The 12,205-nt window shown below is 39.0% G+C and overlaps 1 protein-coding gene across 4 annotated transcripts in view; it reads left to right on the top strand.

Annotated features, from left to right (window-relative positions):
• LOC149623666 (uncharacterized) overlaps positions 1–12,205 on the top strand; it is a 35,838-nt gene that overhangs the window by 14,815 nt on the left and 8,818 nt on the right. The window contains exon 1 of one of the 4 annotated variants that reach the window (XM_089852851.1): positions 7,008–7,753. The exons of 1 other annotated variant lie outside the window; for it this stretch is intronic. In XM_089852851.1, coding sequence (XP_089708977.1) covers positions 7,751–7,753 — 3 coding nt within the window. In that variant the 5' untranslated portion in view covers positions 7,008–7,750. Of the gene's footprint in view, positions 1–7,007; positions 7,754–12,205 lie in introns of those variants that run through there. 2 more of the 4 variants (XM_089852848.1, XM_089852850.1) reach the window with 2 other exon arrangements.

The raw sequence follows: 12,205 nt of genomic DNA, 5'->3' as shown, positions 1-12,205 counted from the left end.
GTGTAAATTCGCCACATTTCTAGCTTTATCTATCTCCAGTCCAAACGTAGGTCCGGAGTTAATCCCCGCCTCTAAATTACAACCAGCATCTCATTGGTTCTTGAAAACTCACGTCAGCGCGACGCGAATGACGAAAATTACAGTCATATTTTCCGACTGAGAAGAGGCGAAATAGCCCGGTCTCCTTTTACGTCCCCCCTTGTATTTTGAAAGGGGGACTGGGACTATGGCGCGCGAATACTTAGGCCTCTTAAACCCTCTACCTAATAAACTAGATATCACTTCTTGTGTGTACTAAAGACAACTTTAACTTTATAGGAAAATGCAAACCTTTTTTATATAATTTCTTTTTTATTTTTTCTGTGGCGTACTTGCATCTATGGTTTTAGAGGATAATAAATTATACCGAGGCAAGTAATCACGCTCCCGACTTAGGGCATCAAGCCTTCGTTTAAGATTGGATGTAATGAAACAAGGATGTGATTGAAATGTGTACTGCGTAGGATTAGGAATGTTGTATAGACAAATTCATATATTGATACTGAGAATTCATTCATTTACGATGACGTTATTGGTGAGATTAATGGTTTGGGGAAAGGAATTCATACAGTTAATTGGAATAATTGTGTCTCCAATGGTTATTTGTAGGCGGGTTTTGTGGGACGGGCTTCGGTACTATCCGTCACGACGTAATTCGGATGTCTTTCTAACAGAATGATTTAGTTGGTTGGTTGGTATAAACGTGAGTTCCGAGGCAAGGTTCAACACGCGCTTGCCAGTAATTTGTGAAAGCATCTACTGCAGGTTTGGTACTGAATGATCACTGAACTACAAGCTTTTCAGTCCATGTTGTAGATAGCGGTTCAATATCACTCGTGAATGGCATACAACACTTGTCTGCACACTTTCTGTAACTGTAGGTTCCTTAATTTCAGAATCATGTCCTTATTTTAGTTATATCCCAGGTTTAACTTTTCAGAATTTTTTTTGGAAAGTTTAGGGTCTACATTGTAGATTACTGGTTGAACCCAGCTTAAGAAGATAACTCGAGAATTCTGAGCATGCTTTATGGCGCTCACGAAAAATCATTAATTTTTTCTCTTAAAATATTTTTTTCTTGGGGTCGGGCAGCGTGCCGCTAGGTGGCCGCCGAAGTCCCGCTGCGTGATAGAATGGCGACTCGCGTGGGAGTTGGTTGTCGTTACCCCCTCCCCCTCAGCACCCCCACCCTTAAAATAAAAAAAAAATCTTTGCCATCCGAGCACGAACGCAACCTTAAAATGTTAGGAGAATATGGAATTATATAGAAAACCACCTCAACCCATAGTGGGTATTTTTCCCTGTCTTTTAATTAAAGATTATAAACAGCCAGTTCCGGTATATCTTTATAAACATTGCAGTTTAACCAAGAACCCTTATCAGACCCAAGAACCTATCCTGGGTTTCCATGAGAACATACCAACGCCTGATCACGGTATCAGCCTCTTCGATGTAAAAAAGGGGTCTAGGGCAACCCTCAGTAAGGGGGTTCCTGTATTGCGCTGTTTGCGCACTCTCAGTATCGAAAACGCCTAGAGCGCAGGATTGAAAGAATGACCGTATCTTTTGCCTGTCAGTCAGTAACGTGCCAATAGCGTTAACTGCTAAAATTAGTATAATTGAATTTTCTCTGTTATATTAACTAAGTCACATTTTAAGAGCTTACGACAAGAAATCCAATATGAAAGTATACCTATGAAATATGGTTTAAAATTTATGGCGACGCTCTGTCAAAGATATATTAGGTTGAATTATACATTATTACAGATTTCAGGGGGTGTGGCATGCAAAGCCGGTATTTCACGGAGAAATTTAGTTGATTAAATTCCTATTTCCCCTCTGGGCCTCGCCTAAAAATTCTGCTATAAAATTCCTATTAGAAAAGTAAATGAAGTCGTAATTTTATGCAAAGTAATCCTTAGGGATCTTATCGAGATTAAACATCAACCCCGTTCCCGTTTTAATTTATGGTAAATTATTTTCTTTTCACTTTCTACCTTTTCCTCTCGCACCGGAGTCGGAAATTTGAAGCATAACCTGACCTACAGGCTTCCAAAAATTATTTCTCTGCTTTCTTCCAATATTCTAAGTGCTCTGCAACCAATAAACGTTTAGGCTTAATAGTTATTGTAACCAAAATATTTAATCCAACCACAACAATATCCTAAGTTTGTACGATACTTAGGATATTGTAACAACAATTCTGCAACCAACAAACGTTTTCGCTTAGTAGGCCTAATTGTAACCAAAATAATTAATCCAACCACAAACGTTTTTTCCTGGCAATCAAAAATTAAATTAAATAACAAAACTATTTCCGAAATTTATCAATTTCAAAGTGCACGGTATATTACGTTAAACCTGTCATCAATTGTTGGTCATATCTTTTAAGGATCCTTGATGAAGTTAACGCCCCAATCTCGTAACGTTTGATTAATTTTACATACGTAAGACATCACTAGCTGCGCGGGACATCTCAAGAACTCGGAGAAACTAGAACTAGAAAATGAGAGCTATATATTTTATCAGGAGAGAGGGCCATTCTTGAAATTAATTGCCCCCTCCCCCCAGCTACTACCCTGCAGCCGCACCTATACCCTCTCTTTTGGGCTCTCCATAAGTCTTTCTTCTTTCTTACAAAACCGCGTGTATACCACCACCACCACCAACACCACTCCCTGAGTCTTTTAAAGTTTCACTTTTCAAATTTTGGAGGGAGAAGGCACGTTCCCCGGATGTCTTACCCACCCTCGCCACCCGCACACCCATTTCGTCTCCATCTTTCTTCCATTCCTTATTATGGCTCTCTTCTCTTTGCTCTGGAATGACCAAGGAGCATGAACAGTAACAGTAAGACCTTTGCTAGTATAATCATTGCTAGAAGCGATGGAGCAACAACTGCATTCCTAAATTCTCCTTGGTAATTCTGACGGAGAGTTTGGAGGGACGTACGTGTCTACCGCACCCATTTCGGTCAAATTTTACTCCAAGAAAATTAGGTTTTAGTTTCGAAAATGATGGAATTAAAGGTTTTCCTTTTGAATTAACCATACTTCACTTTGATACATATTTTAACTTGGTTTCGGTTGATTACTAAATACTTAATAATCCTCGGATTAAAGCGTTGAGAGATGCCCTAAGACACCCCGATATGATGATAATTTGGGAGTGTACAGCGTTGTTCTCGATTTGAAGAAGAAATAATCGGACTAGTCCGCGGCTTGGGGTTTTATGTGGTTTTCAACCTCACGAATTTGTTCAATCCATTACTGGACTGGTTTTAATGTTCAGAGTAAATTGACGTTATGATAGTCTGCCAAGAACTATTAGGGTCTATTTTTGTAAAATTTCAGAGGTCCCTGGAAGGTTGCGGGATTGGCCACAACGCAATGATTATTTTTAATTGAAGTTGTGAATAGATCAATAATTTTTCAGGTGGTAATTTTGTTTTGGGAACATTTTTCGTTAGTTCTGAATGTTAATGAAAAGTGAACCCTGTACATAGCTTAAAGACTGTTGAAGGATTGTTACCATTTAAACCAGGAGGCAAGGCTACTTTGTACTTCACTTTGTCCTCCAAATAGCATGGCCTCCTGGTGTAAGTGGTGTCAATCCTTCTAGTCTGAAAACTATGTAGACTATACATTTGGCTAGCACGCTGATAGATTACAAAATATCATTAGTTAAATATTCGTTTGGTGCTTCACCATCTTACCAAGAAATAGGGTTGAGAAATAAGATGCGAACTTTTAAACTTTTATCGTAACCCTATTATATATAAGTATGGGTCTGCCGAAGGGGCTGATTGAATCAGAACTGTCTATACGAGTCTGCAGAGCGTTAGTCATTTGAATGTTTCTTCTACAAATCGGGACAGAACCGAGGCATGTTCTACTGTGATTGCTTCATTGTTGTAATCGAATTAAGGGTAGAGATCAAAGTTTCAGGTTAATCCGCCACCTGGAGACGCCCCTAAACCCTTTTATAAAGGATGTGTGCTCTCAGCAAATATACTTGCGACGCAAACTTATCAAGAGTATGATAGACTTATACCTTTATGTAAATCGGGTAGTTTACCTATAAACCTGGATATTTTAAACATAAAATGTCTAACATAAATTAATAATTTTCAACTCGATCCTAGTGGTATTTTTAGTACCGGCTAAATTTGTTTTACAAAATTACGAGAGGAAAACTTTTTGTTAAATTGAATGGAAACGTAATAGACTTCAAATGACCCGACCCGCCTAGCGAGCGGACATCCTGTAGCACATCTATGACAAGGATGAGGATGGTACGACTGCAGTGTTTTGGGTTGTGATACTTAGAAGAAAAAAAGTTTTGAGTGGGTTTGCAGCTATTTTAGGTTTCTGAACTGTACGAAACCTTTTTCGTTTGAACCGTTTTTGTAAAATACTCGTCGGTAAGCTTATGCGTCAGGTTTAGACTGGAGATGTTAAAGACGAACAAGATGCGCATGGCGTATCATGCTTTTTACCGTGGCAAAATTTATTCTTGAATCCTTTAGGAGAAGTATATAGTTTAAATAAGAAAACTAAACGTTACTTAAGGACAAACGTTTACGCGGCGCGTAATTTTTTATGGAGTAAATTTATGAAATGGTAAAGCTTGGATGTTTCTAACGGGGAAACGTCCTGAACTTCTGACAGCCAGGAGGGTTTTGTTACATAATCCCTTGAAATGTCGTAAGAGACGCGAAAGACGTGGTGGTGGTGGTGGTACGGCGCAGGAAGGGAGAAGACGCCCGAAGAATAAGAAAGGAGAAATAATTTTTCGGGGCGTGTTGCGGTTTTTGGCGAAAAGAAATCTATCCGGGTTTGAAAGGCTCGTGCAGTGCAAATTGAAGGCACGTTCCGCTCGCCACGCGCCAAGCCGTTCCCGGATGAAAGTCACGTGGGGGTTAGCCGCCCAAAAAATTCTTATTTATCGCCGAAGGAGCTCGCGATTACTTCACACCCTCGAATTAGTCGCGCTTCTCCGGTTATTAATAAGAATTGATGGAAAGTTCTCCCTTTGCTTCCACTATGTCTCTCTCTCTAACCTACTTTAAAAGCAATGTCCTTTTGGGTGGCCGACCACCTCTTTCTCGATGCCTATGGCGAAATTGTTTCCTGGGGTGGTAATGAAGTCCCTTCTTTAAGTGTTAAAAGGGCTGGACTAAGGTTTAGACGTTTATTAACTGAAAAGGCAAAACTGGACCACGTACGTGCAATTTAGTGACTTCCGTCAAGTTCTCGCTGTTGTACAGTACGATGGTGTAATTGAATAATTGAAAAATAATTATTTTATCCTTATTTACATCTAAGAACAGGAAAAACTATATAGAAGTGACATAGGCATTCTCTTTCCCCCTTTTTAACTGTGTAAGATGGTACTTCGATAAGGGGTAAGACACTTGCCTCAAAGTATCATCTTGGTACCACATGCATTCCCTGTGTCGCGCCTTGGTTTCATTTGAAAGAAATATGTATTGTGCAAAATATACTACAAAAGCATTAAATAGAACCAGAAGTCAGCTGAACCTCAAACGACAATGTCATAGTATTCACCAGGCCTTAGACAAACCAACAACCTCTGTTTGGCCGCCTAATAGATATGGTTGAAAAGAAATTAGAGCTAAGTGACTTCCACCTCCTCTGAAAATCCACGGAGAATTACCGTCAACTACTTTCAGAAGCTCTACGAAAGCCAAAAGCCTATGATTACCAGTCGCGTCCAAATTACCAGGTGCGGATCCCTGATATATTCTTAACACCCGTTAACGTAATATTATTCCCCCTCGTTGATCCTATAAAAATCAATTCCACGTGATGTACGAGGTACATTTTATCTTATACCCAAGCTTCAAAACTCATGCTGGTATTGTACGCCGTGACGACTCTGGACATACTCTTGATGGTACGGGGGCGGCATGACGTGAGGAAATGCCAACGAGAAAAATTTACGATTTTTGGGGATTTTATGCCCACGCTCTCGCTTGTTGGGGCCCTCGTTCGAAACTCGTTAGAGCATTCCAAAGTAAAAATCCATAGTTCAAGGTAAATAACCCAAGGGCCAAATTTGCGATAAACGTTTTTAAAACCCCTCTTCGGTTGGTTAATTAGCACGTTGGTAAAAATTAATTATGCTCCATCACTTCAGTTATGAAGGGTAGTACTTTAGGAATGGTCCCTCGCGTGCGCGTCGCTGAGTCTTCTCGGCCTACGCCGCCTTCGTTATTATTATTGTTCCTTGGCACTTTTAGGGGAGTTTTCCTCACGAGGTCGGATTAGGGGTCGAGGAGAGCCGCTTTGAGTGGTATTTTTTTCCTCATCCCAAACTTAGACGCAGCCGTTGGTCGTTGGAGGGCGCTGCCCGACGACGACGATGAGGAAGATTTTCATCTCTTTCTTTGCACCCTCACATCAAGAGTAAATCAACCAGAAGTGCTTGGACGAAATATATTATCTGCTTCCTCACCTGGCGAGCCACGAAGTTCTCGTCGATGATAGTCCGGCAAATAACCGAGTATACGTACTGCTTGTTGATGCGCTCTTTAGTACATCTAGACTGGCTTTAGAAACCCTCGCTCGATCCCCAAGCACAATCTCTTTTTCCCTTATTTATTTCCTCCTCTCCCCCTTATCACCTTCGCACCCTCTTTTCAACCCGAGGGAGGTACCCAAACGACCTTTCCTCCTAACCCACCACCCCCCCCCTGCGTCTCGCAACTCAACCGTCACCCTCCCCAACCCTCCATCTAGCTTAATTTCATCTCTCTCTCTCTCTCTCTCTTCCTTACCCGGTTTAATTCGCCTCCCCCTACCTCATCTCACTCCCCTTTTAATCCCCCATAGGAGATCCACCCGCTTCTTTTACCACTTTTTCACCAACCTCATCTCCACCCCTGTAGGGGTGTTGAGGCGGTTGAGGGGGTTTTGGGGAAAAATTGTCCATCGAGCGAGGTTGCGAGGGAGAAAGAGAGAGAGAGGCAACTTTGGATGTTGCGCGAGGCATCTCATCCCACCCGGGATCTACGAATTTTATAGACGCGGATGGCAGAATTTGAACTCTCGCCAGAAGAAATTTCTCAGTCTCGCACGGATTCTCGCGCGAAGAAGTCTGGCGGACAATTTTGCGTTTTCTTTCTTTTCATTTTTTTTTCTTTCTAATTTTTTTAGCCCGGTACTAATCTTCCCCCGCCCGTATTTCGGATGATCTCGAGGCTCGAGCTCGATCTCGAACAACAGCGATACGATTAGGATCTCGCCTCGCGACGACCGCGTACTTGTTTTGGGTTTTGCCGCACCAAAGCACGTGCTACCGATCCGAACACGTTTTGTTTTGGGGAAAAACGGTCTTCGATTTTACGTCGCTTTAGTTTTTGTTTGTTTTTTTCTCTCGTCTGGATAATTTATTTAATCTCAAAGCTTCCCGGTCTACCTCATCGTTTAATCGAATCGATGAACGAAACGGTTGATACGAAAACTCGTTGATGGGGAGTAAATATCCGACGGTGCGCGTTGACTGCCACGACAGGCTGTGTACCTTGAATTTATAATAATAATCATAAGGGTATATCAACCCTGAAACGTCATTGTCGTGCGTGTGATAAAAGGATTACTCAAAACCTAGACGTAAATAATCGACATTGTGAAAATTGTGAAATTAAACATTACCCAAAAATTTCAAAGTGGAATTGAGCTCTCTCATGGTAAGACAACGTCATATCGTTGCATGGCTTTCATTGCTTTTAACTTTGATTTTTTTCTAAGCATGACAAGTGGCCAGAAAGCTTGTAGAAAGTGCTCTTTTTTTGCATGCCACTCTAGTACACATGGTGTATTCATTTGCGGTAATGACTTGCATTAGACGGACAAGTAACACATGGTGTAATCCAATTGACTAATTCGTCTTGAACATCGGTCTTCTTTTTTCGATTATTTTTAACGATTAGTTAATCTCGACAATTTGGCAGTTTCATTTAAAAAACGCGATTTGTAAAGTCGCCAAATAGGATATACTTGTCCTCTGACCGTAATACCGCGATGCTACCTATAACGCTTACGCTTTTACCTGATGGGTAAACCAGAATTCACGGTAGAATAGCTCCGGGGACTTTAGAAAATGAAAACCCTGAAGTAGAAATAAAACGACTTGACACGCATCAAGAGCAACGATATGGTCCTTGTATATCTTCAGATCATTGATTACATTGTACAGTTTTTAGTGGTGGACGTTTTTCTTAGGCCCCGATCGTCTTTATGTTACGTTCTATTATCTTTCGAAATCAGCTTAAAATTTATTTTCTTTTGGGGATTTCTTCACCATTTTAGAATCGAGGAAGATAATTTCAAAATAAGTTTTTGTGAGAAAAGTCTACTATGTTTTAAACTAAAGATATGTCGAAATGTATCCTCAACTACTCATTACCCTACGCCTGTAGACCCTGTGAAATTAGACATGTAGGAATAGACGCTGTTTACGATTTGAAGTGTTAAAGCCCTGACTTCGTTTTACTTCTTGGGAGCTATATTAGAAAACAGATATGAACCCTAGATCTTTGACAATTTTCTTTGATGATGTTCCTATTCCTTAACCCGTTAGCTATTAATGCGCTAAAACCAATGGTTCCATATCAAATGCTTTTCTTATCTGGATTAAAATTAATGTTCAAAACTACCTTGATTATATGCTAATGAGCTTAAAAAAACTCGGATTAAATAAGTACGTCTTTGAAACTATATAGCGTCATTTATAAATTTTACTATCATTAAATTATAACTTTTTATCGTTTAATCGTGAAGCAAAGGACACGTTAAAATTGAGTTGTCACGCAATATTAATTTGGGAAGAAAAATATATATAGTTATAACACACGGGGTGGTCCTCCAAATAAGTTAAGTATGACCATGTCAACCTTCTAAGCGATATTTATAAAGTTAGTGGTCGCTTCGGGCACTTTTTTTTGTGGAGATAATTCTTCATCTCAAATTTTGCGGATTAAGAATGGTTCAATATAAATAGGAAAAACCTGAGCAAAATAACTATAACCACCTTGTAAATATTTACCTAATTTTAGAAACTAAACCTGGTTTATAGTCTAGTTATTTTCATAAACAATTTGATGAAACCACATAAGTTCGTAAGATATGTTCCATAAGTTTGTCAGTGGTTACTGAGAACTTGTCATGAATTGACGCAGGTGAAACGTCTAAAATTCTCTTAAAGCGACGTCTGGTGAGTCGCTGACATAGGCATAGTGCAGACCAAATAGGAAGATGGACTGCAAAATTAACCGAGTATAGTCAATTCTCGCTTGTCGTTATCGAACTAGCTCTCAGTTAAGTCTCTAGCATTACGATTCACGAAGTATAGGTAGTGTCATGCTTATGGAATATATCTTTTAAACTTATGATGAAACTAATTGATATTCAAATTAAAATGCCATGAAATCTAAGAAATTGACCACGGCTGCTTTTCACATCCATATTTAGTTTAAGATGTACAAGTATTTCAAAACTTAAGGAATTTTAGACGTATACATTTTGGCGCCAATCCCTTGAAATCTGTGGTTACAACAGAATCGAAAGACGTTTTTCACCACAAAGAAATGTTGCAAACGACACAAATAACATCGATTATGCGTCGAAGTCGTTTGAAATAGCGCAGACTAGGTCCAGACTTTGTTGATAATTCGAGTAATTGCTTAATTCGTTATAATAAATTTTCTCCTTCGGGCATGCCCTTAAAAACTAGTCCTTTATTTAGGAAACGAAATTATTTATATTGGGCAATTTTAATCGTATAGTAAGTCGTTTTGTGGCAATCGGATTGATTCGTTCTTCTTTTGTTATGCTATAAGTGTGTGTGTGTAAATAAGCAATTACGGGTAAATAGAATTTAAAATCACGAATATTGTAGATACATGTCAAACGGTGCACTTAATCTATTTGTGTTAAATTTTGATTTATTTATTTCTAATCGCGATAAACGGAGTTCTATAAAAACAGTTACACTCTGATGTTAAGGTTCTTACCTTGTACGTTTCACGAAGGCCTTAAATCGTATAAATGATTATTTTAGAGCTCATTAGCATAACATGTATGTATATACAGGTAGTTTCTGATAAGTCTGGCGTAAATTAAGGGGACTGTTAATGTTCTGTGGGTGATTTTGGGTCGAAAATGTTCTATGATATTTTCCACTCAAAATCGCCCAAAGAACATTAACATTCCCCTTAATTTATGCCAGACTTACTGTAAAAGATACAGATACCCTGTAAAAGGGACTTATTGTACAATTTTAGGGTGTTAGATATAAATTGAACGTAATGTCCCTGCATTTTATGCATTAAAAATTTTCCCAGATTTTTCAAGATAATTATAATTTTCCCTGACTTTTTGCAAAGTCTAAACCAATTCCCGTTATTTTCCAAGTCTTCACTTTGTTCGTATACGAACACTGAGTATATAGAGTTAAGTTAGTACAGAATTAAACAAAATGAACTTTTCTTTGTTTGGAGTAATAAAATCCATTTAAAATAGCACCTTAAGCCTTTAAGAACCTAAATCAATCAATCTCAATTAGGTCGAAAACGATTTACCCCGAAGCTATTAGTTTTAGACGATTAGTGCCAATTCGAGTTTACAGAGCCCAGTCCTTAAACTGAAACAGCTAATCCAGTCTTTTAAAAAGTTGCCAGAAAATAGGGTATACGGAATAGAAACAACGAACGTATCTTAATAAATTATTTTTCAGAACTAAATCCAACCAATTAAAAGTTGTTTCTATTCCTTAACCAATTTTCCTTATGACTCGCGCCTAATATCATGTGATATCTCCAAAGTTTGGACACCATATTTTGGGTATAATCTTTCTCGAAAAGACGGTTTTATTGATTATTATCATTACAGTGTCATGATAAGTTTAATTTTCAAGCTTTCAGTCGAATAGGGTTAATATTTTTATTGGGTTTTTGAATCTCTTTTATGAATAGGATAAATTATAAGCTGGGTTTTAAAGCTCACCTCTCGTTTATGGTTGATAATAGTTCGGTTTTCAATATTTCTATCGAATAGGTTTAATAATTAGTTGGGGTTGTTCGAGTTTTATCTTTGAAAGGAGACATAATATGCAGTGTTTCGAGTTCTATCTCTAAAAAGGTAAATAATAAGCAGGGTTTTCGAGTTTAATCTCTAAAAGGGTAAATAATAAGCAGGGCTTTCGAATTTTATCTCTAAAAGGGTAAATAATAAGCAGGGTTTTCGAATTTTATCTCTAAAAGGGTAAATAATAAGCAGGGTTTTCGAGTTTTATCTATAAAAGGGTAAACAACAAGCAGGGTTTTCGAGTTTTATCTATAAATGGGTAAATAATGATCAGATTTTCCAAGGGTTAAGAATAAGTTGTCTCAAGCTTTCCTTCGAACATCACTATTATTATTTTGGGATTTCAAGCTTTTATCGAATTGAGTTAATAATACGACGGATTTTCTTTGTTAAATAGGGATATTCCAATATTATGCGAGAACTACGACTATTAATTTATCCTTTGTATGTAAATTAAACAAAATATCTGCATGAATATATTATTTTTCCAATCAATTTTTTTTTTGGAGTGGTTATTAGTAATGAGTTAATGGGTAGCGAGCGAGCGAGAGAAGCGAGGTTGGTTAGTTGGAATTCTATGGTAAATGAGTCTATTTTAACGCGATCAGTTCCGCGGCGGTGATGCCGGGGATGGTAATTAATCTTTAAATGGGATCGGTTATCAGTAGTGGTGGGTCAGAGAGGGGCGTATAGCAGCGCGGCTGCTGCCGCTCGCTCGCTCGCAGAATGCCATAAACAACATATGGGCTTGACCCTCCAGGTTCACCTCACCCTCTCTCCGGAAACGTCTCGTCCCGTTTTCACTTGGCCCACCACCAGACTCCTCCGATTTTTTCGGGGGTTATTCTCGGGGACTCCCCCTAAACGGTGCCCCACGCTGACTGCTTCTTCCTTTTTCATTCTCGGCGGTCGTTGGTACCGCCAAGAACTCTAAATCAACCCCACCATCTTACCTTTGTGCCCGTTCGCACTCAACAGCGATAACGACAGACAAACGTGGTGGTGTTGTATGTATTCTGCTCCGTTTGAATGTTTGTGGCCCCGAGGGCTATCCC

The sequence above is a fragment of the Phalangium opilio genome, unplaced genomic scaffold, assembly GCF_054372755.1.
Source record: "Phalangium opilio isolate 3A_F unplaced genomic scaffold, DU_Popi_V2 ptg000113l_1, whole genome shotgun sequence".
Lineage (NCBI taxonomy): Eukaryota > Metazoa > Arthropoda > Arachnida > Opiliones > Phalangiidae > Phalangium > Phalangium opilio.
The sequence above is the reverse complement of the archived record's forward strand: the minus strand, read 5'-3'. Positions and strand labels throughout refer to the sequence as shown.